This window comes from Panthera pardus, unplaced genomic scaffold (assembly GCF_024362965.1).
Source record: "Panthera pardus isolate Hobbes unplaced genomic scaffold, ASM2436296v1 HiC_scaffold_3, whole genome shotgun sequence".
Taxonomy (NCBI): Eukaryota; Metazoa; Chordata; class Mammalia; order Carnivora; family Felidae; genus Panthera; species Panthera pardus.
Window position 1 is genome coordinate 9027042 of NW_026526876.1, and position 24799 is coordinate 9051840.

The 24799-nt window shown below is 59.7% G+C and overlaps 2 protein-coding genes across 5 annotated transcripts in view; one reads left to right on the forward strand and one right to left on the reverse strand.

The window, feature by feature from the left end:
- The window catches only part of STX8 (syntaxin 8), a 254100-nt gene extending 238437 nt beyond the window's left edge, over positions 1 to 15663 (forward strand). Inside the window, exon 8 of the mRNA XM_019413453.2 lies at positions 15483 to 15663. Coding sequence (XP_019268998.1) covers positions 15483 to 15550 — 68 coding nt within the window. The 3' untranslated portion in view covers positions 15551 to 15663. The remainder of the gene's footprint in view (positions 1 to 15482) is intronic.
- A 4768-nt stretch (positions 15664 to 20431) lies between these two features.
- Positions 20432 to 24799, reverse strand: part of NTN1 (netrin 1) — a 191193-nt gene continuing 186825 nt past the window's right edge. For all 4 annotated transcript variants that reach the window (XM_053892806.1, XM_053892804.1, XM_053892807.1 and 1 more), the window contains exon 7: positions 20432 to 24469. In XM_053892806.1, coding sequence (XP_053748781.1) covers positions 24141 to 24469 — 329 coding nt within the window. In that variant the 3' untranslated portion in view covers positions 20432 to 24140. The remainder of the gene's footprint in view (positions 24470 to 24799) is intronic.

Below are 24799 nucleotides of genomic sequence, written 5' to 3' on the forward strand. Positions count from 1 at the left end.
TTTTGGATGGTCGGTTCTCCTCTTTCCCGAAAGAGTGGATGAGGAGACGTTGGTGACATCCTTCTAATATCATCCCCAAACACCTTTTATTATTTGTGCCAATAACATATATTTGAAAGGCAGATACATGTCGTGGGTGACGTGTGATGGGCAACACCGGGTCGTCTTGGACAGGCTGACGGGTGGCCTGTGACACTCAGCTGTGGGCATCCATATGCCTTTCTCTGACTATATCTTTAGGGTCTAATTAAGCCCCTTCCACCCCGACCACCTTCAGGGCAAGAAGAGGAGGACTTCCACCTGGGTTAACTTATCCCTGAAAGTGATGTCAGCCCCACTTCTTATGGGGAACCCCAGGCAGTTTCCCTCAGACGCACCTGCTTCCCAGATTCCCTGCTCTGCTACGGTGACTCCGTGGGCCTCAAATACTTCGTCCATCCTTCTGACCAATAAGATCGTTGCTCGACGGCTTTTAGGCTGACCGTATCCTAGAATGTCTGACTTGGGGTCTTGTCCGTTTGTTTTCAGACGGCTCACTGGTGATATCATTGAAGCCCACTGGTGATGTCGTTGAATCTGGGCATGGCTTCTGTGGGTCTGGGCCTCAGAGCCACAGAGGGCTTTGGGGGCACCAGCTCCGGGTCCATGTTTTCACTTAGGAACGCTCTGAAAGTGGCAGTCACCGTCTGCGAGGGATCCTTGGATGCTTTGCTGGCCGTGGAAGGACGTCTTTGGGGCTGGGGAAAAAACATTTAAGAACAGTATGAATAGGGGCGCCTGGGGGGCTCAGTCGGTTGAGCATCTGACTTCGGCTCAGGCCATGATCTCACGGTTCGTGGGTTCGAGCCCCACATCGGGCTCTGTGCTGACAGCTCAGAGCCTGCTTTGGATTCTGTGTCTCCCTCTCTCTCTGCCCCTCCCCTGCTTGCTTGCTCTCTCTCTCTCTCTCTCTCTCTCTCTCAAAAGTAAACATGAGGGCACCCAGGCTCTTGGGGAACTCTGCAGGAGAGTAAATTTCCAAGTCTGTGTTCACGGCAGAAGCAAGGAAGGGTGGTCCTGTCCTCCTCAGGGGTCCCCTCCTCCTGGGTGTTGGTGACATGCTGTGGGCGGATGCGGCAGCCTTGAAGACCAGAGGGACTTACGCACAGGGTGCGGACCACAGCGTCTTCTGTCCAAAGAGTGCACATCGTCACGGCCACTTCTGTAGCCAGAACCACTTCCAGCAGGACTTACGGCAGCTGATGTTGGCTGAGAACGCGCCACGTCCCCGGCACTGAGCGTGCTGCCTCATTTCATGTCCGTGACACCTGTGGGGCTAAGAGCTAGCACGGCCCCGGTTTTAGGCTCAGGAGACCGGGCGCCTTGCCCCGACGACAGAGGCGTGGCCCGAATGCAGGCAGTCTGATTATCCAGCCCCTGCTGCTGCTCCTGGTGCCATGCCGTATGGCCCCTCGAGTACGGCCTCGCCCTCTGTCCTTTGGCGGCATGGTTGGGAAGTGACCAACCAGACAGCTTCCCATTGCTCGCTCGTGACCATTTGAAAGCAGGGGGTGACCGTTTGAGCACAGAGCTAATGTTTCTGCCTCAGTGATGGGGACAGGCTTCCCAGCCCAACCGAGTGATCGTGGCGTATGTTCCGGCTCTTTGGGAAAAGTTTGAGCTGTTCATTGGGGGGGGGGAAGGGGGGAGAGAGTGAGAGAGAGAGAGAGAGAGAGTGTGTGTGTGTGTGTGTGTGTGTGTGTGTGCAAACAAGTGGTGAGGGACAGAGAGAGGGAGGGAGGGAGGGAGAGAATCCCAAGCAGGCTCCGCACTGTCAGCACAGAGCCCAGTGCAGGGCTCGAACCCACAAGCTGTGAGATCATGAGCTGAGCTGAGGTCAGACACGGAGCCTCCCCCCGGGGCGCCCTGAGACTCAGCTCTTCAAGCGAAAGGACCATGTCCGGCTGCTCTGTGCAGCCCTTGTTTCTTTTTTCTCCCAAGCCTCTCACCAGTCGTGTTTCTTGTCTGTGGCTCTTGGCCAGTGTCACGTCGGAGGCTAAGGGAGCACTGAGATCGGGGACGGGGGGAGGGGGCGGCCTCCACAGCGGCTTCCTCCCAAAGCACCAGAAGCAGCAATGGCAACGCATTCACCCCGACTCTTCCAGATGTTCAAGGACACCGTGTGCCTCCCATTCCCTCCTCCTCCTGCCACCAGAGCCTGGCTTCCTTGGGATTCCAGCAACCAGCCGGTGGCCAGCACTATTCACTGTAAAGCGAAACGGCCCCTAAGAACGGCCACAGCCATCCGTTTTGGGAGCACGCCATTCATTCGGGCCCCAAGCTGTCAAAACAGGCCACATGAGCACTCGCTGTAATCCGAGAAGCTGCTCCCGCGGATCGGACCACGTGTCCAGCCACACGTCCCCCCCGGCCAGGGTGCCCCGTCCTGGAGGGTGCCGGGGACCCGCGGACAAGTTCTTCCTCGCCAGCCCGCCGTTTTCCGCGCCTCGTAATTAGTCCCCTTTCTGTTTCCACTTGTCATTACGTCACCCGTCATTCCAGCCGGCTTTCGTAATGTGTTCTTGCTGGGCTTACGTACTGTTAACCTTCACGGATGGCAGTTTCCTGATGCCCCGTAGGAAGGCACCCTAATCTTACCCGCAGCGTGTTTCCAGATCCCGCCGCGGGACGGCCGGTTTCTGGAAAGTATTAGCACTCCCTGCCCCTTCCGCCCCTGGAACCTAAGGGAGGGGCGTCCGAGCAGCCAGCTCGCAGGCACGGCTGGAGGAGAGAAGCCCTTTGCACCTTCTTGCACACGGTGTAATTTACTTAGTTGGTTTTCGTCTCCACCCGCCGTGCGTGCGCACGCACGCACGCACAAGTAGCAACTCAGCGAGGGCAAGGATTTTTGTCCTTTTGTTCACTGCTGTTGCCCCAGTGCCTAGAACGGTGCCCGGTAGAGACACTCCGTCGGTATTTGGGACATCAGTCGAAAGCCATCACAGAGACGCGGGATCCAGAGGCTGTTCCGATGTGTTTGCTTTCCTAACCGCATCGGGGGTGGGGCCCTTCTGTTTCATCGGGGAGCATCTCCACGCATAACGCACGTGATGGATGTAAAGTGCCCACCACCGCTCACGGTGGTGGGTGTGGCTCTTGTTAGAAGCACCGTGGTGGCTGGAACGCTGTGAGTCCACCTGGGACCTGCTTGACCCACACCCTCGATGGGCCCCTCCACGGCGTGCTCTGGGGAAGGAGGGGTCCCCAAAGGGAAGTCTCCGGGCAGCTTGCTCACCCCACCCAAGGGGTCCCTGTGAGCCTTGCTTATAGAAAGGGGGACTCTCCTGCCCTGATCTTTGCTCCAAATACCTTTGGCTCTTCAGGAGGGCATCTGGCGCATTACTAGATTATTACTGTAGTAATAATATTATTAATAATAGTATAATTAATAATAATATTACTACAGTGCACGAGGATTTGTAACGTGATAGGAGACGCGTCTGCGAAAGAGTATCTGAGAAGGCCTCTTGATGGTGGGATACTGCAGTGGGACCTCAGGCCACTCAGAGATAAGGGGTGGGGTGGGGCACCAGATCGCTCGCCCTGAGGAGCAGCGGCCTTTGATGGCCTTTCAACGCTGTGCCAGTAAAGCAGAGCTGTTCTCGTGCTACCCTGACATTTCCCCAAATAACCGGAGACGCGTAGTTATGTTTTCTGATGGTCTCTTTACTACTGCAAGGTCTCAGTTACAAGTAAGAGGAAATGACTCTGGCACGTTTAGGTTAAAGAGTGTGTCATTTTTTTTTTTTTTTTAATGTTTATGTTTTGAGAGAGAAAGAGTGAGAGAGAGTGAGAGAGCAAGCAGGGGAGGGGCAGAGAGAGAGGGAGACACAGGATCAGAAGCAGGCTCCCCGTTCTGAGCTGTCAGCACAGAGCCCGACGCGGGGCTCGGACCCACGAACCATGAGCTGAAGTCGGATGCTCAACCCACGGAGCCACCCAGGCGCCACAAGAACATGTCACTTGTTTGAATGATGTCGGGTGACTCGGGAGACCCCGAGGGATCACCGAGCCAGCCGCGTGTCAGGAAGAGTCAGAAGCAAGGCACATCCTGGGACCTCCGGGCCCATTTTGTCGGCCCCGTCTCTGGAGTGTCACCGTTACTGTGACCGAGCCCCAACTCCGCTCGGTCTGAGCTCCACGATTCCTGGGGAAGGGAGCCCGGTGGCCTCACGCGGGCTCCGCCGCTGGGCCCCTCAGCTGTGCCTGTGGGAGGGTCGAGTGGAACAGACACAGCCGCTGCCCCCACCCCACCTGCCAGGAAGATGTTTTCTTGAGGTTCGGATTCAAATATACCACCCGGCGGGCTTCCGTATCTCAGTGAAGTGATTTGCTTTAAAAAAAGAAAACTGAGGGGCGCCTGGGTGGCTCAGTCGGTTAAGCGGCCGACTTCAGCTCAGGTCACGATCTCGCGGTCCGTGAGTTCGAGCGCCGCGTCGGGCTCTGGGCTGATGGCTCAGAGCCCGGAGCCTGCTTCCGATTCTGTGTCTCCCTCTCTCTCTGCCCCTCCCCCGTTCATGCTCTGTCTCTCTCGGTCTCAAAAATAAATAAAGGTTAAAAAAAATTTTTTTTTTAAATAAAAAATAAAGAAAGAAAGAAAGAAAATTGAAAATCAGAAGGATGAGCATCTGATGTATCAAAAAAGTATCCTCTCGATCCCCCTGCCCTGCCTTTCTGTACCCGACTCCGGGCTTTGGCAGAGGCTCCGTCCTGTCACCCTGCGCGGGGTCCCTAACTGGTGCCAGGTGACGTGCCCCGGTCCAAACGCCACAACTGAAAGGGATGTGTGACGGTGAATCCGTAGCCTGACTGGAGCCATCCAGAAATCTTTTGACAGTTAGTCAGGAGGGAATTGTCAAAACAAGAGATCCACAACAGAGTTCCTGACGGTCCTTTCAAAGACACTTGAATCTCTGCCAGATTCCAGACAGATTCCCATTCCCCGGGGTTGCGCCCGGCTCAGCGAGGGGATATTTCTTCGCCAAAATCGATGCGCCAGAGAACGGGCATTAAATGATTGAGCTGAAGCGTCACCCTAAGCTGCCTTTCGTTGCTGATACGAAAGGATCGGCCGTTCACCGCGCAGTCGCGCTGTGGGATTCCGTGGCATTGCTGGGGCGGGCCTACTTCGGGGAAGGGAAGCGAGTAACACGCGAGGAACACAGACGGGGCCCAGAAACTAGTCAGCACCTTCTGCGCAGGAAACAACAGCGATGGCCGAGTTCTTACATCCTCCCTCTAAGGATCGGGATCATCCACAGAGCGTTTTTGTGGTGTTTTGCGGAGGCAGGGACGCGTGGATTCCCCGCCTCTCTGGGGAGGCCGGGAGGCCCCGAAGAGCCAAACGCGAATGTTCGCGCCCGCCTAGATTCTGGTGTGGTTCACTCTGACCCTTCTGGGCTGCGACCGGGTTTGGCCTGGCCGGTGACGTGGGCTTTCACGTCCCGTCGCCACTGACCCAGTGTCAAGTGTGGGCCTCGTCGGGGCCCCGTGGCTGCGACAGAGCCACTCGATGCCCAGCGAGGCAGGCCCTCGTCCCCCGAGCCCAGAGCCCTGGAACGTGCCTTTCTCCGGGCCCACATCCGGCTCCTCGCCCGGCTCCTGCAGTCTTAATTCCTTTTAATTTCCTGTTTCTGGGCAAGCCCCTCCTCTTGTCCCATCCCCCACCCTCGGGTCAGGCCACCTTCCCCGATTCCTGCTTCCTGCCGAGACCGTGCTCTCTCTCTCTCTCTCTCTCTCTCTCTCTCTCTGGCCCCCAGATGTCTCCCCACGCAGACCTCCTTCCCCACAGGCGCCGCCTTCTCTCCAGAGTTGACTTTTTTCCAGCGTCTCTGTGACGCAGTGTTGCCTCCTGTCTGCCCTGGGCTGTCGTGCCAGCCCAGGGATGGGGGGCCGATTGTCCCCAGATGGGGCCTGGGCCTTCAGAGGACGGTGCGTGAGGGAGAGGTCCCTCTCCTCTCCCCCGTGTCACCCCGGCACAAACCCAGCGTGGGCACGGCCACTCTGCAGAAGAGCACAGCCCTTACCCCTCAGGAAGCTTGTTCCTTCCCAGATGAGCCAGGGTTGGGTGGGCCATGCGTGCTGTCCCTCCGCCGTGGCCCCAAGGACGCTGGCTTCCCGCGCTGTGGTCGTCTCGCTCAGGCAGGCTGGCAAGGGGCCAGGCCCACGCTTGTCCCCGGGCTGTGGTCCTGTCCAAAGGCGGAGACAGACGCACTCAGCACGACCTAAGGCCGAAGCAGTAAAGTCTGTTTAATCTCAGTTTTCTCTGTGTTCGGTCAGAACCAAGCCAACTGGGAAGTTCTTTGCCTTGTCATGTGTGTCTCTGAGGGGGTCTCTCAGTGTCACAGACCACGGCTCCCACCGTCACCTGGCCGGCCCTCAGTGGTTGCTGCCCCCTCCTGAACCCGCTCCCTCCCAGGAAACGCGGCCTGAGGGCCCAGAACCAGCTCTGCTGTTGACTTGTTCCCTTCCTAGGGCTCTCCGAAGGGCAGCGTGGGGCCAGCTTCTGAGCCCCGTTTTCCTCTGTGCAAATTGGGGGAAATCATTGCTTTGCCAGCCTCCCCCCCTCCCCGGCCCCGCCAACTTTTGGGGATTTGAGCAGAGAACATTCTGAGCACACATACATCCAATAGCATCACGGCAGCTCTGACTTTTTTCTTTTTTTTTTACTGTTAATTTATTTTTGAGAGACAGAAAGTGTAGAAGTGCCTGTGAGCCTCAGAGGGCCAGAGAGAGAGGGACTCAGAGGTTCCAAAGCAGGCTCTGAGCTGTCAGCACAGAGCCCGATGCGGGGCTCGAACTCACGAACCGTGAGATCATGACCTGAGCCGAAGTCGGACGTTCAAGTGACTGAGCCACCCAGGTGCCCCTGACTTTTTTTTTTTTTTTTTTTTTTTGTACTTCTGTTCTCTTTATGCTTCTGTTACTTGCATCGACGGTCCCGTGATTATGCCCGACTGGCTGGCACCCTCCCGCGGGGCTGACCGTGCTCCAGGGCTGGGCACAACTTCAGAGCCCCCACCAGGCTTTCCGCAGGCCTTCTAGACTCCCCTTGGGTTTGCTTCACGCTTCTCCCCCCCCCCCCCCACCCCGCGAGCCCATCCTCCGCGCTGGCCCTGCTCTGACCTTGCCTTCCTCGCGGGGCCCACATCCTGGGCCACCGGCCCCTCTCACCCGGCGTCCACTTGGCTTCCGACGGCAGCCAGCGCGCCGCCCGGCCCAGCGGCCCCTCCTGTGGCCAGTGACCCAGACGGGTGCTGCCAGACATATTCCTCCCCGAACTTCCAACCTTCGCTGGACGCCCGTCATCCCGGCTGGGCTGTGGCTGGAACCGGGCTCCGTTTCTGAACTGGGTGCCACCCGGCTGTTCCCGGGTTCGCCCCTCTTCCTTCACTTCTGGGACGAGTGACATCTTAGTTCCGTCGTCAGGCCGTGAGCCCGGCTCCCTCGCGGGACATCAGCGGCATGTGCCGCACACGGGCGCCTTCTTAGCAGCGGGCCGTGCACGCGGGGCTAATCCGTGTCGTCGTAGCTGCCGTTCACGGGGCCCCGGATTTGCCCCGGGAGCCTCGGGCACCTCATCGTACTGAATCCTCACGGCACAACTACGAAGTCGGAGTCTGGGGGCTTTTACTGATGGCGGGACCGGCCTCAGACGGAAGGAACTTCGCCAGTGCCTCCTATATACCACCGGCAGCTCGGAGGTCGGGTCTCCCTGACCCCCAAACCCAGCGCCCGGGCCACTATGCCCGACTGCACGCTCCCTGCTGCTGGAGCCCCCCTGGCCTGAGGAACGGAACGTTTGTAAGCGATAGGGGCCCGTAGGGGCAGAGGACAGTCATTTAAGGCACGAACCTGGCCGGAGGAGGGAGGAGCGCCTCTGGCTCCAGGGAAGCCAGCAGGCGGCCTGGAGGGAGCGCAGTCCCAGCCCAGCGGCCCAGGCGGTGGCCCCGCGTAGGGTGACGGAGGGCGGAGGGTCCGAGCAGACGGGTGAGAGGGCGTGAGGTCTGGTGAGCCGAGGGAACCCACCAGGGCTGCCCAGGAGCGCTCACCCCTGAGCAGAGAAAAAGAAAGCCTGAGGATGGGTCGCGTGCCAGGTCAGAACAGAACCAAACTCAGAAAGTCAGAGAAGACTCCCGTTCAGTTCTGGACGAAGACAGCGCTGTCGGCGGGAGACGGTGGCACAGAGCGGTGGCGTGAAGCCGATGCCACGGGAGCCCGGGGAGGCCGTGGGTGCCCCTGTCCCCAGCCGCTGAGCTCCAGGCTGGTGGGAGCAGGGCTCCGGGGGCCCGCCCCCCGCTGCCCAGCAGAGCCCCCCCCAGCTCCGGCCGGGAACCCGTTGGTAACTGCGGTTCTCCGGCCCTGCAGCCTGAGAATCAATCAGAATGTAAATATGTTCCCCTTCTCCGCCGGCCGTCTACTCTTGCCTTCGCTTATTTGCCCAGTAATGGGATTACAGGGGACATTTACATGAACTTTGGAAAACAAATATTCCAGTTTTGCCTTCTCTCCTTCTTCTTGCTCACCTCAGCTCGGGCCTCCGCCGCGAGAGAGCTGTTTGATCCGCGAGAGCCAAGTGCGTAATGCGTGAGCAAATGTCACCTGTTCACAGGCACAACTGGGGAAAAAGCCCCCCCGCTGACTATAGGCCGGTTTCATAAATGCCTGCCGTGGACCCTCAGAGTTATCAGCGGCACGAGAGGTGCTCGCGGGCGCGGACTCGAACAGGTCGGGCACGAGCATATGTATTTTGGTCCAAAGCAACCGACGATCACAGAGCAGTCAGTACAGCTTTCCTGGGATAAGCAGAACCGGATGAAAAGGCTTTAGATAAAATTGCCCTCCAAACCCTCCACCTCCTGCCCCATCACCCCTGCACCCTCTCCTCTCCCGCCGCGCTTCGCTCCGCACCCCTACAGCTGAGGGCGGAAGTGTCCGGAAAGTGCCCCAAAGCGCCTGTGCTGAGATCTGCTCTCCCTCTCTCAAGGAAGGCCAGACTTTGTAATCCTCCTCCCCTTCCTCCTCCTCCTCCTCTCCTCCTTCCTCCTCTCCTCCTTCCTCCTCCTCTCCCTCTCCCTTCTTCCCCTCCTCCCCTTCCTCCTCCATAAGCACAAAGAGCCGTTACCTATGCCCGACTACGGCAGACACATCGGCAGCACAGGCCCCGTTAATTCGCAGGTTTCCAGCGTCTCACTGGGGAAAAATAGGGACCGTGAATCCGAATGAACAGACTTTAGAAAACGCAGCGCTGTCCCGGAGAGACTGTGTTTCAGGTGCCTTCCCCGTCTGAAAAGGAGTTTGTTTTCTTACATCTTTAATGGCTGTAAATATTGCGAGTGGTGAAGGAATCCTCATCTGGTGAACTGACCAAAGGAAGTGGACATTTTTTTCCCACTCCCGTAACTCTGGCATGCCCCCCTGCCTGCCCCCCCCTCCCCCGCAGGGGGCACTGGGTGTCGGGAGGGAGACCCCGCGTCGCCAGGTGCCCGCAGCAGCAGGGCCCGGAGCCGAGCGAGGCTCAGTGGGGGAAGCGATCCCGATCCAGGGGCCTCGCCAGGTGTTCTCGTGCTGGGGCCGGGGGCAAAGAGCGTTCATTGTTTGAGAAGTTGGCAGGTTCCCAGAAGTTCAACTGTCTTGCCTCGTTCTGAAATGTCAAACATTTCCTTAGCTGGGGGATGGACGAGCAGACCCCTGAGGTTTCAACACCACTCGGAGGCAAAAGAAAGGAGTTCTCTCTGTCCCACGTGACCGACTACGAGTCATGGTCTTCCCGTGACCCTCCGGCCCGTGGTCTCCTGTGACCTCCGGGCTGGGGCCACTTTCCCGTCTCTGTCTTCAAGAAAAAGCAAATCGTCGGGGCTCACGCACGGTGGGGACTTTTTTTTTTTTTTTTTTTAGCGATGGCTTATCTTGGAGGGGTTCTCACTGAAGTCTCAGGAGATGAAGTATGTCTGTCTGGGGGTTCACTTCAAAAGAATACACCCGGACAGGGCACGGGGGAGGGTACAGGCGAAGCCAGACTGGTCGTGAATCGAGCCTCGCGCATCACGGGGCATCATTACTCGCCCATCTACTTCTGCGCCTGTTTCAAAGTTGCCACCGTAGACGGTGGGAAGGAGGGAAGGAGGAAGGAAAAAGAGAAGAGGGGGCAGAAATGAGTGGAAGCTCTGTATCCCAGATTCTCAGCCCAGAGGAGTCTGGGCCCCTGTCCCTGGTAAACCCCACATCGTGTCGGGAACCAGGATCCCCCCTGCACGGGCTCCCCTGGTGCAGAGAAAGGGGAAGAGGTGGGACAGGGGTGAGTTCCACCCCTGGAAGGGCAGGGCCTTCGGTAAGAGCTTTCCCTGGTTCGTGGATGAGGTGGAGGAGATGGGATTTCTCTCGGGCTAAGAAGCAAGTAAGCAAGGAGATCACACGGAACCCCGAGCACGGGAAATATTCCACGCACGGCACCGCTCAGCGCCCCCTGGCTTTAGAGCGAGCCTTGGTGACTCTTCCCGAAACATCCTTTAGAGGAGAGACACTCCCTTCAAGAAAGGTGTCAGAGCCGTGGCCACGTTCCAAGAAGGCCAGACTCTTAAAGAGAAAGGATCACCGGGTGGCAAGATATGTAAACACCTGCTCTTTGGCCCAAAGAATCCAAAAGGCTGCAGCTGGCTTTTGCTGGTCATCGTCACTTGCCGTCTTGAAGTGACTTCGTCAGTTGACCCTCTGCCCATACCAGCTCACTGAAACCTGTTGAAAATGTCCTAGCCAGAGGGCCCCTGTTTGCCCCGAGATGCCTTAAAATGTAAAAGACCTAGTTTTCATTGCTCTTAAAGTCGCCTTTGCATCGTTGCGCGGGGACCCGCCTGACCACATGGCATCAGGTGACCACTGTCTGTGGCACCAGGAGCTCAAGGGCATCTTCGGTTTTCACGGGCACCAGGTGCCCTGGGTCACCTCTGCTGTGGCGCGTTCGTAAGACTCACAGTTTCTGTGATAGAAAAATTAGCAGCTGGAAGAGGAATTGCTGTATTAAAAAAAAAAAAAAATTAATGTCTATTTATCTTTGAGAGACAGAGAGCACTAGCGGGGGAGGGTCAGAGAGAGAGAGGGAGACACAGAATCCGAAGCAGGCTCCAGGCTCCGAGCTGCCAGCACAGAGCCCGACGCGGGGCTCGAACCCACGGATGGCGAGATCGTGCCCTGAGCCGAAGTCGGACGCTCAGCCGACTGAGCCACCCAGGCGCCCCAAGGAATTGCTGTGTGATAGCAGTTCTGAGAGGCGCAGCCACCTGTCCGCTAAGCGGTCCCATTAAAGGCGTCAGCCCAGGAGCTTCTGTCTGGCCCCCTGGCGTCTGTGTGGCATTTGTTGACGGGGGCTGACCACTTTGTGAATCTTCTCTTTCTTTGGCTTCCTTGACACATGTTCTCAGCGTCTCTCTCTCTTTCTCTCCGTCCACTGTTCCTCCTTTGTCTTTCTTACCGGTTCCTCTTGTCCCTTCCAATGAGTCAATATTCATTTATCCACTTCTATAAAAAAGGACGTGCGGTGCCTGTTCCGTGGGTGAGGCTCTGTGCTCGGTCCTGGGGAGACGGCGGCCAGCTAGACGGGCTCAGTCCCTGCCTCGGACACTCAGGGGCCAGTGGCAGTAACCGCCAGTGCCTGGGGCCTCTTCCCTTGGATCGTGAGCTTTGTGTGTGTGCAGGCTGACCCCGGGCGTATGGTGCCTACTTCCCAGCCGGTCACGGTTCTCCATGTCTCGCTCTCCTCTCTCGTTCTGCTATTCTCATCACCACCCTGACGTGAAGACGCAGGGTCACTTGTGTCGGCCTCTCTCCCTCAGTCCAGAACCCCTGCCACACGGCGAGCCTCACGGCCTCGAGTGCCCTCCCGGCTCCGACCCTGCCCGAGCGTCGGCAACAGCTGCCTGAGACAGCACGCCTCGTCTCCCGCCTTTCCTCAACACCCGGGCCTCCCCCCTTGTCTTCGGGGGACGCCTGGGCTCTGGAGCCCTAGCAGCCACCCCCGACGCTCCTCAGGCCTTCTGCGCCCTCCAGTTGAGGATTGTTCCCTAGACGTCGGAGGACGACGTCTCCGCCCCGCCAGGAACTAGTGGGATTCCTGCCCAGGTGGAACTTTCGGTCAACCTGAAGATGTTTCTGGAGGCAGAAATGCACAAAAAGGAGACTTGTTCTCCTGGTTCTGGCAAGAAGATGGACCGAGATAACGTTGACACACACGTGCGCACACACACACGCACACCTTCCTACAAGCATCTCGAAAGACAAGATAAAATATTACAGCCTCTCCCCTAAAATGCTAACCCACAGCGGAATTTACAAGGAAGAGAGGAAATCCCCAGATGAAGGAAGTGGAGGGAGAACTGGAAACCAGGGCCTGAATGGATGAACCGAGGCCACGGCTAGGTCGTTATCGGCCGCAGTGATGCAGAGCAGGGATCGACTCGGTTCTGTGAAAAGCCAGACAGGAAATAGTTTAGGCTTTGCAGACCACCGGCCGCGTGTCACATCTACTTCTTTGTCTTTTTTGACAACCCTTAAAAAATAGAAAAACCATTTCTTGGCTCAGGGGCTGTACGAAAACAGACCGCCAGCCAGGTTTGGTGCAAAGGTCCACAGTTTGCCGACCCTTGATGTAGAGACTTGGGTCTATGTCCATATGAAATCAGGGGGAGAACTCTTAGGTCCCCACCAGGGGGTAGGTCTCTCAGAAGATCAGATCATCAGTGAAAGAGGGTGTCTTGGGAAAAAAATCGCCCGCTCTCACAGGGAGATGATAAGGAGGCTGGCCACGTGTCTTTAAGTCCCTTCCTTCTTAATGTTTAAAACGATGGGCGTGTTCTGCCTTACATGGGTTGAATTGAAAATACATACTACTTGGACTGCATTGGACCCTGGAGGTCTGTGGAGAGGATTGAGGGCATCTGTGAACTTGGGTGGGAAAGCAAATTGCATTCTTCTACTAACCTCTAACGGAGTGCAGCCTTTTCCTCAGTTAAGATCGTAGGCAGGTAACCACAGTGGCTTTGTCACCAGTGGAACTCACAGGCATTTCCACATCAAAATAGAGTGTGTTATTATGATCTCAAAATTTTTAACGTATATCCGATATGCATGTTTTGTTACAACCGGGAATTTTAAAACATGCTTCTGAGTTAAGTGTTGGGCCAAAGAAGTTGCCTGAAATTTTGAAAGACGTGGAGTTTAGAAACGAAGAACAGTGCAGCTTTTTCATATGAGAAGTTGTAGGCTTACAGGGGCCCGTACTTAGAAGAAAGATGGCAAATGAATGAGTTGACTTTCTGTTCAAGAGGTTAGAGAAAAAACATCAGGGTGAAGCCAAAGGAAGTCTAGGAACAGAAGGATTAATGAAAATAGATGCAGAAATTCAGTAAAACACAAAGTAAATGATAGGTGGTCAGCAAAGTCAGGACTTATCCTCAGGAGGGGGGTGGTGCGCCCGGGTGGCTCAGCCGGTTAAGCGTCCAAGTCTCGGTTTCGGCTCAGGTCATGATCTCACAGGTCATGGGTTCGAGCCCGGTGTTGGGCTCTGTGCTGACAGCGTGGAGCCTGCTTGGGATCCTTTCTCTCTGCCCCTCCCCCACTCACGCTGTCTCCGTCTTCCTCAAAATAAATCAATAAGCTTAAAAAAAAACTAATTCTTGGGAAAGTTGAACAACAAGAGGCATCTTGAGGCTAATCAGGAAAAAGAATGCTCAACTACGTGGTGTCAGAGACGAAAAGAAGGACGCGGATAGAGCATAGTGTTGAAATTATAAGAGAACGTCACGAACGGTTTTATGCCAGTACTTTCGAGCACTCAGACAAAAATGGGCAGTTCCCCAGGAAAATATAACTTAACAAAACCGGCTCAAGAAGAAGGGAGAGCGGGGCTCCCACGTCAGAAACCGTCCAAGCCTGTCGGGTGAGTGTTGAGGACACGCCTCGTAACGGTTCGTGTGTTTGTTCAACAAATATGCGTGGAGCCTCTGCTCCAGGTGCCATCAGAGAAGCTGGGGTGTGAGCAGCAGGGGAAGTCATCACAGCTCGAGACCTTACGTCAGTTCTGCCCAGGAGGACTTCCTGGGATGAAGGAAGTCTCTGTTGTCTCTGTCCAGCACGGTGGCCATTGGCCACAGGTGGCTCTTGAGCACTTGACATATGGTGAGTGTAAATGAGAAACTGAGTTCTTTAATTTTATTTATCTTTTGAATTTTTATTTTTTTATTTGAGAGAGAGAGTACATGCAAGAGCGGGGGTGGGGCGTAGAGAGAGAGAGAGGGAGGGAGAGAATCCCAAGCAGGCTCCATGTTCTGCACAGAGCCCGAAGGGGGGCTCGATCCCACCACCCTGGGATCGTGACCTGAGCCGAAATCAAGAGTACAACACTCAACTGACTGAGCCACCCAGGCGCCCCTATTTAATTTTAACATGTGTTTTTGAGACAGAGACAGAGCATGAACAGGGGAGGGGCAGAGAGAGAAGGAGACACAGAATCGGAAACGGGCTCCAGGCTCCGAGCTGTCAGCACAGAGCCCGACGCGGGGCTCGAACTCACAGACCGCGAGATCATGACCTGAGCCGAAGTCGGACGCCTAACCGACTGAGCCACCCAGGCGCCCCACCCCTATTTAATTTTAATCAGTTGCAATTTAAATAGCCCCACGTGGCCAGCCGGCAGCTAGTTAATAACACCAGCAGGGTGTTAGTGACTTCCCATAAGAGCACAGGGAGTGGACTCCTGGGACTGACCTCTCTGGAAACAGCTTCTCAGTCTGAGGTGGGCAGTCCTGGTGGCCAAACCACCATGTGACCCCGCGCGCTTGACCCCACCCCCCCGTTACTTCCCAGACGCGTCCCCGCGCTTTATCTCCTCGCTTCCCTCTCGGGGCCTCGGTAGCCCCAGGGGCCTCCGGCAAGTGGACGTTTTTGGAGCCCTGACTTTGCAGTGGTCCGTCCATTGGCTGTTCTGACAGATGACTGACATGAGCGTCTCGGGCTCCAGAAGAAAAGGCCAAGCCACGTGGAGACAGTGGAGAAAGCAGATCCGAGGCTGAATACTGCCGTGCGAACCCCAGAGCCCTCTGCGTTATCGATGCTTCCCCAGCGCAAACCGAAAACGGAGCCACGCTGCCCACGGAGAAGCCAGGGGCTGGGCGCGCGCTCCCCTCCTCGCCCGAGGCCCCACCCAGAGCCCCCAGTCTGGCTGGCACTTTGCTGGCACAGCTCTCGAGGTAGCGAGGCGGACAGTCTCCAGCGTCCCTGGGGCAGCTGACCACCCCCGCCCCCCCCCCCCCCACACACACACACTGAAGGCTGGGGCGGGGTGGGGCACAGACGTGTCACATCCGCCGTCCCCTGGGAAGGTAGTTAACCGGCTGTGTGACGCCCTTCTGGGACAGATCGCTAAAGGGGTCTCTCGTGCTTCTGTTTTCCAGGAATGGTCATGGTGATTTTACTGCTGCTCGTGGCCATTGTGGTCGTGGCGGTCTGGCCCACCAACTAGCGGCAGTGAAGGGCCCCCCCAGCTGTGACACCCGCCAGCGACGGACAAAAGCTCGGCACCCCGTTGGTACGCGAAAAAGCTGCTCTCAATAAATTCCCCCCCGACGCTCTGAACGTCCGCTGTGCGTTGCTTCAGTAAAGCCAAGAGTGTGACGGCTCTGGAGGGCTGCCTGGAGCCGTGGGCCCGGCGTGGCCCTATTCGGTTTCGACATGGGGCGCTGGCCCGAGGTCCCGCCGGGGGTTGCGCCCTGTGGCTGCCAGGTGGTTTCCGGCCACCCCGCGGTGTGCTGGGTATCCTGGGGCCACCAACAGAACAGGCAGTTTGAGGCCACGAATGTCTGTCTCCCTGGGGAAGTCATGTGCCCACGGAGGAAACAGTGAGTCCCTGTGTGTGCAGGTGGGCGGGGGGGGGGGGGGCACACAGGCATGTGTCTGTGCACCTGTCACCCCGCCACCCTGCCCCAGTCCCCACTCCCAGGCTTGCTGCTGTCACTCAGAAACATTGCCGGACTCTACTTGGGGAGTAGAGCCAGGAGCCAGGAGCACATCCCTTTCCCTCTGCGACCGTAAACCCATTTTCCAAGGCTGAAGCCTGATGATAAGTAACGTTGAGTAAAGTGGGTGCCGCGGGACATGGTCAGGCTGGAAAGCACCGGTTAGGGCTCAGCGAAAGGTGTGGTTACGACGTCAGGAGGGCAGTGCCTTTATGTGGTGCCCGAACAGGCTCTGACCACCGTGTGCGTGTGTGTGTGTGTGTGTGTGTGTCTGTGCACGAGTGCATGTGTGAATAAGGACAGACGGGCGGGGTCGGCCCGCAGAGGACATCTCCTGTGGGAGCGTCAGTGAGTTCCAGGTTCAAAGGCACCCTCGGTCGGGTGTGTATAGAAAGCAGGACGGCCGGCTGGCCTGGCTTTTCTTTCCATGGCAAAGGGGGAAAGGATTAGGGTTGCTGATGGGGCGGTTTCCAAAGGCACAGGGTTTCACTGAGAAGGAGGAGAGAGTGGGTCAGTGGGAGGGGACCCCGGGGTCTCCCGTGGATCTCCCACATACTGCAGGCGACTGCCCTCGAGAGGGACGGGCTCGGGACCCACGACCGCACCGTGCCGGGCGGACCCGAGGTCTGGACACCTCGTCCTCAGAGAGCTTGGTGACGATGGTGCTCGGGGAGCGGGAAATCGCGGCAGGGGGCGGGGCCTCTTCCTGGTGGCTCCTCCCTGGGGGCGCGGGGTCCCTTCAGGCTCCCGCCACGTGGGGTGCGCACACGGTCGTCACATGCCCGCCTCTGTCCCGCGAGGTGGTGCGGCCCTGGGCCCGCCTGGCTTCACCGCCCGACTCTGCCCCGTGACAGCCCTCAGAGGGGCCGGCACCGGGCCCGCGACCGGCCAAACCCGAAGGGCCCGGGTCCGTCCCAGACGTGGGGCAGCCGTCCCGTCCACTTGGACCCTGCCCCCCGCTGACCTCGGGGCCGGCCACCCCGTCAGAGCTCGGCTAGGCCTCGGGGTGAGAGGGCGGGGAGGGGGCGTGAGCGGGGACCGCGCCGTCGGGCACCTGGGCCGGGAGGCAGGGGAGAGGAGGCAGAGGCAGGCTCCGTTCGAGGCGGGCGAGCTCCCGAAGGACAAGGGCCGTGCCGGACGGGGGGCCAAGGGCTTGCGGCCGGCCAGGCGCCCTAGACTGCTTTTCCCTCGTTGCGGGGGGCGGGGTGGGGAGGCGGGTGGTTGCTCCTGGATCACCTAAAGGAAGATCAAGAATCCGCAAAGCCACGTCGTCCGGTCTTGTCGTGCGAAACCCCGAGTCCGTATAAACAGCGTCTCCTTGGAACCACCCCCCCCCACCGCTTCGGGGCTCCCGGGAGGCGGCATTGAAGGTCTGTTTGACTTTCTCACCTCCTCTTGACTTGCTCAGCACGGAGCCCCGGCAACTTGTGGGGCGTCTTTGAACCCGAGCCACGGCGTCCTGGCTCAGTCACACGGAAAGGCCTTTTCAAGCCGAACACTGAGCCGATGTCTGCATACAGCCGCTTCTGTTCTTTTGACTGAGCGGGCTCCGGGCCCGGCCCCGGCGCTGCTAGCTGGGTGACCTGGACAAGTGACTTCACTTCTCTGGACCCGCAGGCAGGGGAGGGGGTAGAAAGCCGGCCTGCCGTGTGAGCCTCGGGCAGCGCCGGGGGCGGGGTGGGGGGAGGGGGGTGCAGTGTGGTGCAGGGCAGGGTGGTGCCGGGCAGGGCAGGAAGGATCCCCCCCCTCCTCGGCGTCCTCAGGGCTGGGCTTTTCGCGGGAGACACCCACCCCTCTGAAGCAAAGGGCACCTGGCTGCGCTGAGCCGCTTTTGGGCACCTGTGGCCTGGGGACCCACCCTGGAGTCAAGTGGCTTAACATAAAGGTGGCTTGTCCCCGCGCAGTCCCGGCAAGGCCCGGCTTTCCCCTGCGAGCCGTCAGGCCTGCATTCCCACAGGCCCGCGGCACCGAATCGGCGGTGTGGGCGGTGAGACCTCGCCCTAAGCATAAGGAGAGGTGGGACGGGGCCTTAGCACCCGACCCCTCGAGAGCCTTCTCCGCGAAAGTAAGCTGTATTGAAATAACAGGACAAGTATTGTTTAACTTAGGCGATTATTAATTGTAAGCACTTAAAGGCTGGATTCCGTACTGCTTATAGCCGGTACTCGGGATCTGTTGAAACTTCATTATTATTAATAACTGTAACTAAGCCTTAGTCTTAATTAGCCTCAGGACGATCTGCTCCTTTCAGGGTCGCCAGGGCCCCAGCAGCGCCCTGGAACTGTGCGTGCATGGGGCCGCTGAATTCCCCTGACTGCCCCTCTGCTTCCAGAACCGCCGGCCCGCCTCCGGCTGGGTCCTTCCTCCCAGGCCTCAGCTTCCTCGGAGCCCGTCCGTCCCGCTTCCTCGGCCCCACGTGACAACTGGGGGCTCTCCGCAGAGGACCGAAGACGCTCTTTTACCTACTGGGTTTTCTAGGCTAGCCCAGCTCAAGTTCAATGGGGGTATTTTCCCCCCTTATTTCAGAAAGTGAGCTGAGACTCGTCTTTCCTCTAATTGCCTCGTACAATGTCAGACGTCCCCCCAGGTTCGTGCCAAAAGCATTCACCGCTTCCCAGCAGTGGCTCGCAGTCCTGGGGTGTGTCCGGTTCGATACGGCCGTGAGCTCACCCCGTCCACCTACCGCGTGTCTCACTGGCTCTTTCGCTCCCCATTTTTCTTGGCATGGTCCTCATATGTCTTTATTTAGTCTTAAGAGAGTGTGGAAAGAGAGGTCTATTCAACAAAACCCGAAGCCTAGGCTGTGTCTGCCGGGAGCGAGTGGCCCGCACGCCAGCTCGCTGTCCCGGGAGGGGACGGCTTTATGAATGCGGGGGGCCTGGCGTCCCTGAAAGTGGGGCAGATGCTGGGAAGCATCCTCGCTCAGGAGGGGTTGGGCCTTTGCCTGGCCCGTAACCACGCCGGACCCCACGTCCCGGACAGGGCAGCCCGGCTTCCTTGTGCATCAGGGCCGTCTCCAAATGGGCCGGTCGGCCACCTTGGGCTTGCGTCCTGCACCGACTTTGGCGGGTGGCCGTGCGTCCCCTCCCCGGCTGCAGCATGAGGCCCCGGGGCAGGGCCGGGGGTGGGGGGCGGACGGTGGGGCCGCTTCCTTCTGGCCTGGGGCCCCGGGCCTGGCCGTGGCGGGGTCCCGAAGGAGTAACAGCACTCTTCAGGCACAGATGCCTTTTTTACGAAGGACAGAAAAAAAGCCACGTCGTGAAAGCCCTTGAGAACTGGACCCTTGACCTAGGATGACCCAAGGTGAGCCTCCGACCCCCGCGTGCAGCACACGCCTCTCGGCCCGGCGACTTGGCAGGTCTCCGGTCCTCAGATACCCCACCCCCGCCCCCCGCTATGAACTGGCCGGCTCCTCTCTCCTCGGCCCGTCCAGCCAGCCGAAACCTGGATCCTGTCCCTGTACCTGGTGTCAGGCATCGTCATTCCAGCAGGGAGCTGGCTCCCCAACGGCTGGGGACCCCGGAGACCCCCCCCCGCCACCGGTCTGGCCCTGGTTGTTCGTGCATCTCCGTCACCTCCCCGTGCAGCCAGGAGGGGCCTTTCCCCACCTTCCGAGGCCAGACTAGCCTGGCCGCGGAGACCCATCCTCGAAAACAGCTGGGTGCAGAAGCGACAGCTTCCTGGTGACGATGGGCCCGGCTACACGCCGAGTGGCAACACAACATGTTCCTAATGACCGGATTGTTTATTTAATAAAGAAAGCACAACCACTCAAGAGTTTAAACATAGCCTCTGAGAAAGCCAGCGAGCTCAGCTCCTGGTGGCCGCGTGGCACCGGCCCCAGCCCAGCGCCTGCACCGCGTGAAGCCTTTAGAAACGGTGGCCCGAAAACCCCTCCAGGTGTCACGGACCCTGTCGTCTTTCCTCGTGAGTCTCTTCTCGGCTTTGAGCAGGAGAAACTACGTGAAAGGCGAGAATGCTGCTTGCAGGTTCTGAATCGGAAGGTGACGTTCAAAGGTGTGCTGTGTCCTGCTGTTGAATCTGGGGCACGTGACACCTCTTCCTGCTGTTTCCTGGGGTCCCCCTGACCTGGAGCCCCAGGGAGTGGCAAGGATGGATCCCAGGGACGGCTTTGTGGGGACTGAAACACACATTGTCCCATCTGGGAGCATTTTGGCTCCAAATCGTGCTCGGAGGCAGCAAACCTTAGGACTCTCTCCAAGCCAAGTTGCCCTTTTCTGGTCTTTTCGGGGGTGGGTAGGGCCCTGTCTTGCTGGCGCGTTCTAAGACCAGAAGCCATATTCCTTAAGAGTTGCCTGAAGACTCCCCAACTTTCCGCCCCCCCCCCCAACACGCTCAAGCCGCCAATAAAGACCAGGAGACAGCGAAACAGTGTACAAGAGTTTATTTAATTGATATCTGAACTTAGTTCTATCATGTAGGGCCCATGTTACAAGTTCCGTCTGGGTCCATTACAACTCTAACAAAAAACAAAAAACAGAAACAAAAAAAGAAACTTAAAAAAAAAAAAGAAAATCCACAACTTTGTCCATGTCATTAAATATATTCATATATAATAACCATAATATATTAGTATGCATTGGAAAGGAACACCGACCCAAACAATATGTCATGGTCAAACTAAACATTTACAATTCCGAGCGAACGGAACTCAGAACACAGGCGGGATCTGGTGGGGGGTGGGGAGGGGTGGGGGGACGGGAGTGCCTTCAGGAGAAGAGCGGTCCGATGACGTAAGTGGGGGTGGGGCCAGCTTGGTTTGGGCTGGGGGGCGAGGCCCCACGAGAACACATTTGGACACCCCTAGTGTATGGCGTGGCCGTGGCCCGTGGCCCAGCGACCCCGTCCACGGGTCTGGTTCACCCGCTCGCCAGTCTCTCTCTGGGAGGGGCTGGAGGCTTCCTTTAAGTATTGACACCCTGACATTTTTCCAGTGCCCCCAAGGGGCCATCTCCTGCTCCCTTGGGGACTCCTTGATCTCAGCCTTATTCCGATCTGGGGCAAACCCAAGGAAGTGTGCACCCTTTTCCCGCGTGCTGCTGCTGCGGAGGCTGAGGTCCAGGAGGACACGAAGGGCCTTGGGGCGCCACAGCCGTCCCTCCCGGGAGGCATCATTCCCGTCCCTGGGCGCCTGGGGCTGCTCTGAGGACAGAAGCCACCCCTGCAGGCGAGTCCAGGGACAGCACCGCATCCCTCCCCCCCCCCCCCCAACCCCCACATCGTTAGTGTTCCCGGGTGTCGGTAAAGCAGGCACTCCGCTGTCAGGGGCTCCAGACCACCCAGCAGGTGAGACAAAGGGCAGGCGGGCGACCTGTTTTTGTTTTAAAAACTAATCAGGCATGTTTTTCTTCGAACACCTACATAGCACAACTCTGGTTAATACACTCTTCAAAGTCTAGTTCCATTTTACATCCCTTCCTAACTGTACAAACCGGAACGCCTCAGTTCCTGCTTCCCTCTCCTCCCAGGGAGGCGGGCGGCCGGCAGAGGCTGCTTTCCCGAGGACGGGGCCCTCGCTGCCGGAGTCGGTGGCTGGAATCAGAGCAGCGGAGGGCCGGGTTCTGGCCCGGTGCTCGAGATGGGGAACGCAGGCTGGGAGGACCGAAGTCCCCAGCCGCTCACCCCCACGGGTGACCGGGGTGGGGAGGGCCAGGCCACGGGTGGATGGGGCGGCTCCTACCCTGGGGGTGCTGGGCAGAGGCTGAGGCCGGAGGCCGGTTGAATTTCGAGCAGGCCGCCGTCGCCTGAGGCCTCCAGGGCAGAGGGGGCCTCGGAGACCAGCAGGGCCAGCCCCTCTGCGGACGAGGTGGGGACACTGAGACCCAGGAGGGCACAGCCCTTCCGGGCAGGGTGAAGAAGCCAGGCCGGCGGGAACAGAAACAAGACAGGGCCCTGGTGGCGGCGTGGTGCCTTCCAGGGACCGGGCACAGCAAGTGCGGAGGCCCCAGAGGCCCCAGAGAGGCTGTCGGCGCTCAGCGAAGCAGGCTGGGCCTCGAGGAGGGCCGGCTGCCTGGAGGGGACGTCCCTATGCACCCAGCCTTGGGCCTCGCCATTCCTTCCCAAGGCGGCTCTGCCTTCTCCCTGCCCTCTTAGGCTTCTCTCCCAGTCTCTCCTGGGATCCCGCCCAACACCCCCAGGCGGCCAAACGTCCTTCCCATTAAGTCTCAGGATTCGCCAAGGCCTGCCTCCTGGGACCCGGTGCCGGTTTTACGCCCTGCCTCCCCCATTCTTGCCACCACCTCTCAAGAGGTTACCGTGCCCGTCCCTCCCTTCCCCTTCTGTTCCCCAGGCTGCGTGCAGTGACCAGGGCCGGGGTCTCAGCCGGGAGCACCCCGTCACAGCCTGCTCCGGAAACCGGGTGCCTCGGCCACAGGGTGGCGTGCACCGAGGGGCAGCGTGGCCAGGAGGCCCGATTCTGGAGCCTGAACCTGGCCCTGCCTCTTCCTCGCTGGCAAAGTGGGGTGAGGATCCCTCCCTGTCTCGGGGCTGTCATGAGGGAAATGTGACAGCACGTGGGTAAAGTGCCTGGCACGGAGCAGGTGCTCAGTAGAAGGCGGCCGCGACGCGGGCTAAAGCGGGGGAGGCAGAGGAGACCCGGACCGCGAGGGGCCCAGCTTCAGACTCGGTAGGACCCTTCTGAGCAGGGAAAATGAAACGGATTTCCTGACGGAGAGGGGAGCCGGGTCCGGAACTCGGTTCGGCGGGGGCGAGGACGTGGGCCGGAGCCGCTGGGCAGTGCAGAGAGCTCCGGGGCAGGGCGGCAGAAGGCCCCAGGGCTCAGGAACGGGCTCTGCGTGAGGCGAGCGGAGGGTCCGGGTGCCGCGGGGCTAGGCCAAGACGGCTATGGAGGGCAGCCCGGGGCCGGGGGGCGGGAGGGGGGGGCCGCAGCAGGCATTCTTGGTCCAGCAGCCTCTGTCCCTTCCCCCGGGGAGAGGGGGAGGACCCGGGAGTGAGGGCAGTCACACGAAGTGGTCACGGCTTCCTTGGCCCACGGGAACCTGGTCATCCCTGGCCCGGCCCGCCCGAGGCTCGCGCACCCTGGCACCTCGCTGAGCCTGCAAACCCTGGCTGGCCTCGGGCAAGCCCCCTCCCCCCAGCCAGGCCCAACTGCCTGTGCAAACCTGCATTCCACGCCGTCCAGGCCCTTCCCAGCAGCTGACGTCATTACACAAATAGTGTCACTGCCCCTTCTCCCTCCCCTGGAAAATGTCATAAAGGGGCTGGTTCCAAGTTTCCAGAAAGGAAACTCTCTGGGAGGTTTTGCCTCCGCAGTGCCTCCTCCAACAGGCAGCTCTAACGTGAGGCGGTGACCACCCGGCTGGGGCTGCTCAGGGGTGTCCTTGGGCCCACTGCCCTCGGCACGGGCCAGAATTCCGGGCCGGCACCCATCGCGCAGCTGGGCGGTGACAGGCGCGGACCCCGCGCTCCGCTCCTCTGGCTCCGCGAACTAGAACCCCCACCCCACCCCACGACCCCCCTGGAGGACCGAGTCAGCAGGTGGCAGCGGAGGCCACAGGCCGCCCGGGGACTGCTAGGGGGACACACCGCTCCGGCCGCCCCCAAGTGCCTGCAGGCCCCTTCAGACGGGGGCCCAAGTTGTCGCAGCCAGGGGTCCCGTGTGGGGATCCCCAAAGGAGGGTCAGGGGGAAGGAGGGGCGTCTCGGTCTTCTGTGTCCCGGGTGGTGGGCGGCCGGGCTCGCTCGGTCCCCGGCCCCAGGTTCACAGTTCTCACGTCCCCTTCTCCGGGGGCCACCCCACCTGCGCGGCTGGGCGCCCGCCCTCCGCCCCCCGCCCCGCCCCGCCCCGCCCCGGCCGGGACCAGGCGGCCCCGCCCCCTCGTCGGCCCCGCCCCTCCCGGGGAGCGCGCCGCTGCTCTGGAAGGAGCCCGTGAGGTAGCTAAGTCTCGTCCTCATCTCTCCCGCCCCGGGCGCGCGGCGGGGGCGGGGCGGGGGGCGGGGCCGCGGCCGGAGCCCCGCCCCGCTACGGCCCCGGCCCCGCCCCGCCCCCCTCGCCCGGGAAAGCGCGCTCGCGCTCGGCCCCGCCCGCCCGCCCTCCCGGCGCGCCGCTGCCTCCGCGCTAGGCCTTCTTGCACTTGCCCTTCTTCTCGCGCTGCTGGAACTTGCGCAGCCGCCGCGCCCACGTGTCCCGCCATTGGATCACCAGGCTGCTCTTGTCCGCCACGATGCCGCTCTGGTCGGGCGAGTCCTCCGCGTTGCCCAGGAGCAGGTACTTCTTGAGGGGCTTGATTTTGGGACACTTGCAGGCGATGTCCCGCGAGCGGATCCACAGGCTCTGGTCACCGCGGCGGATGCGGCTCGTGCCCTGCTTGTACACGGAGATGATGTTCACCGTGAACTTCCACCAGTCCCCCGCTTTATCCGCCTTCAGGATGTGGATCTGGACCGCTGCAAGGAAGCACAGTCGGGCTAGTGCGCCACGGGCCGAGAGCGCCACCTGGGCCCCCCATTCCACCCCCTGGTTCCTGTGACCCACCCTCCTCGAGCCGAGGGTGGGGCAGCCCACCTGACGGCGAAGGAAGACGAGACCCACAGTTGGAAAGTGTACAGGGTACCCCACTGGGGAACGCGTGGGTGGTGCGGGAGGCTGTGGAAACCCACCTGCTGACGTCTGGACCGGGGCCGCTGCTCCAACGAGCCTCACCCGGTGCCCAGCTTGAAGCTGCCACCCAGCAATGCCTTTGAGCACGAGCCCCCTCTGGGTCCAGGAAGGCCAGG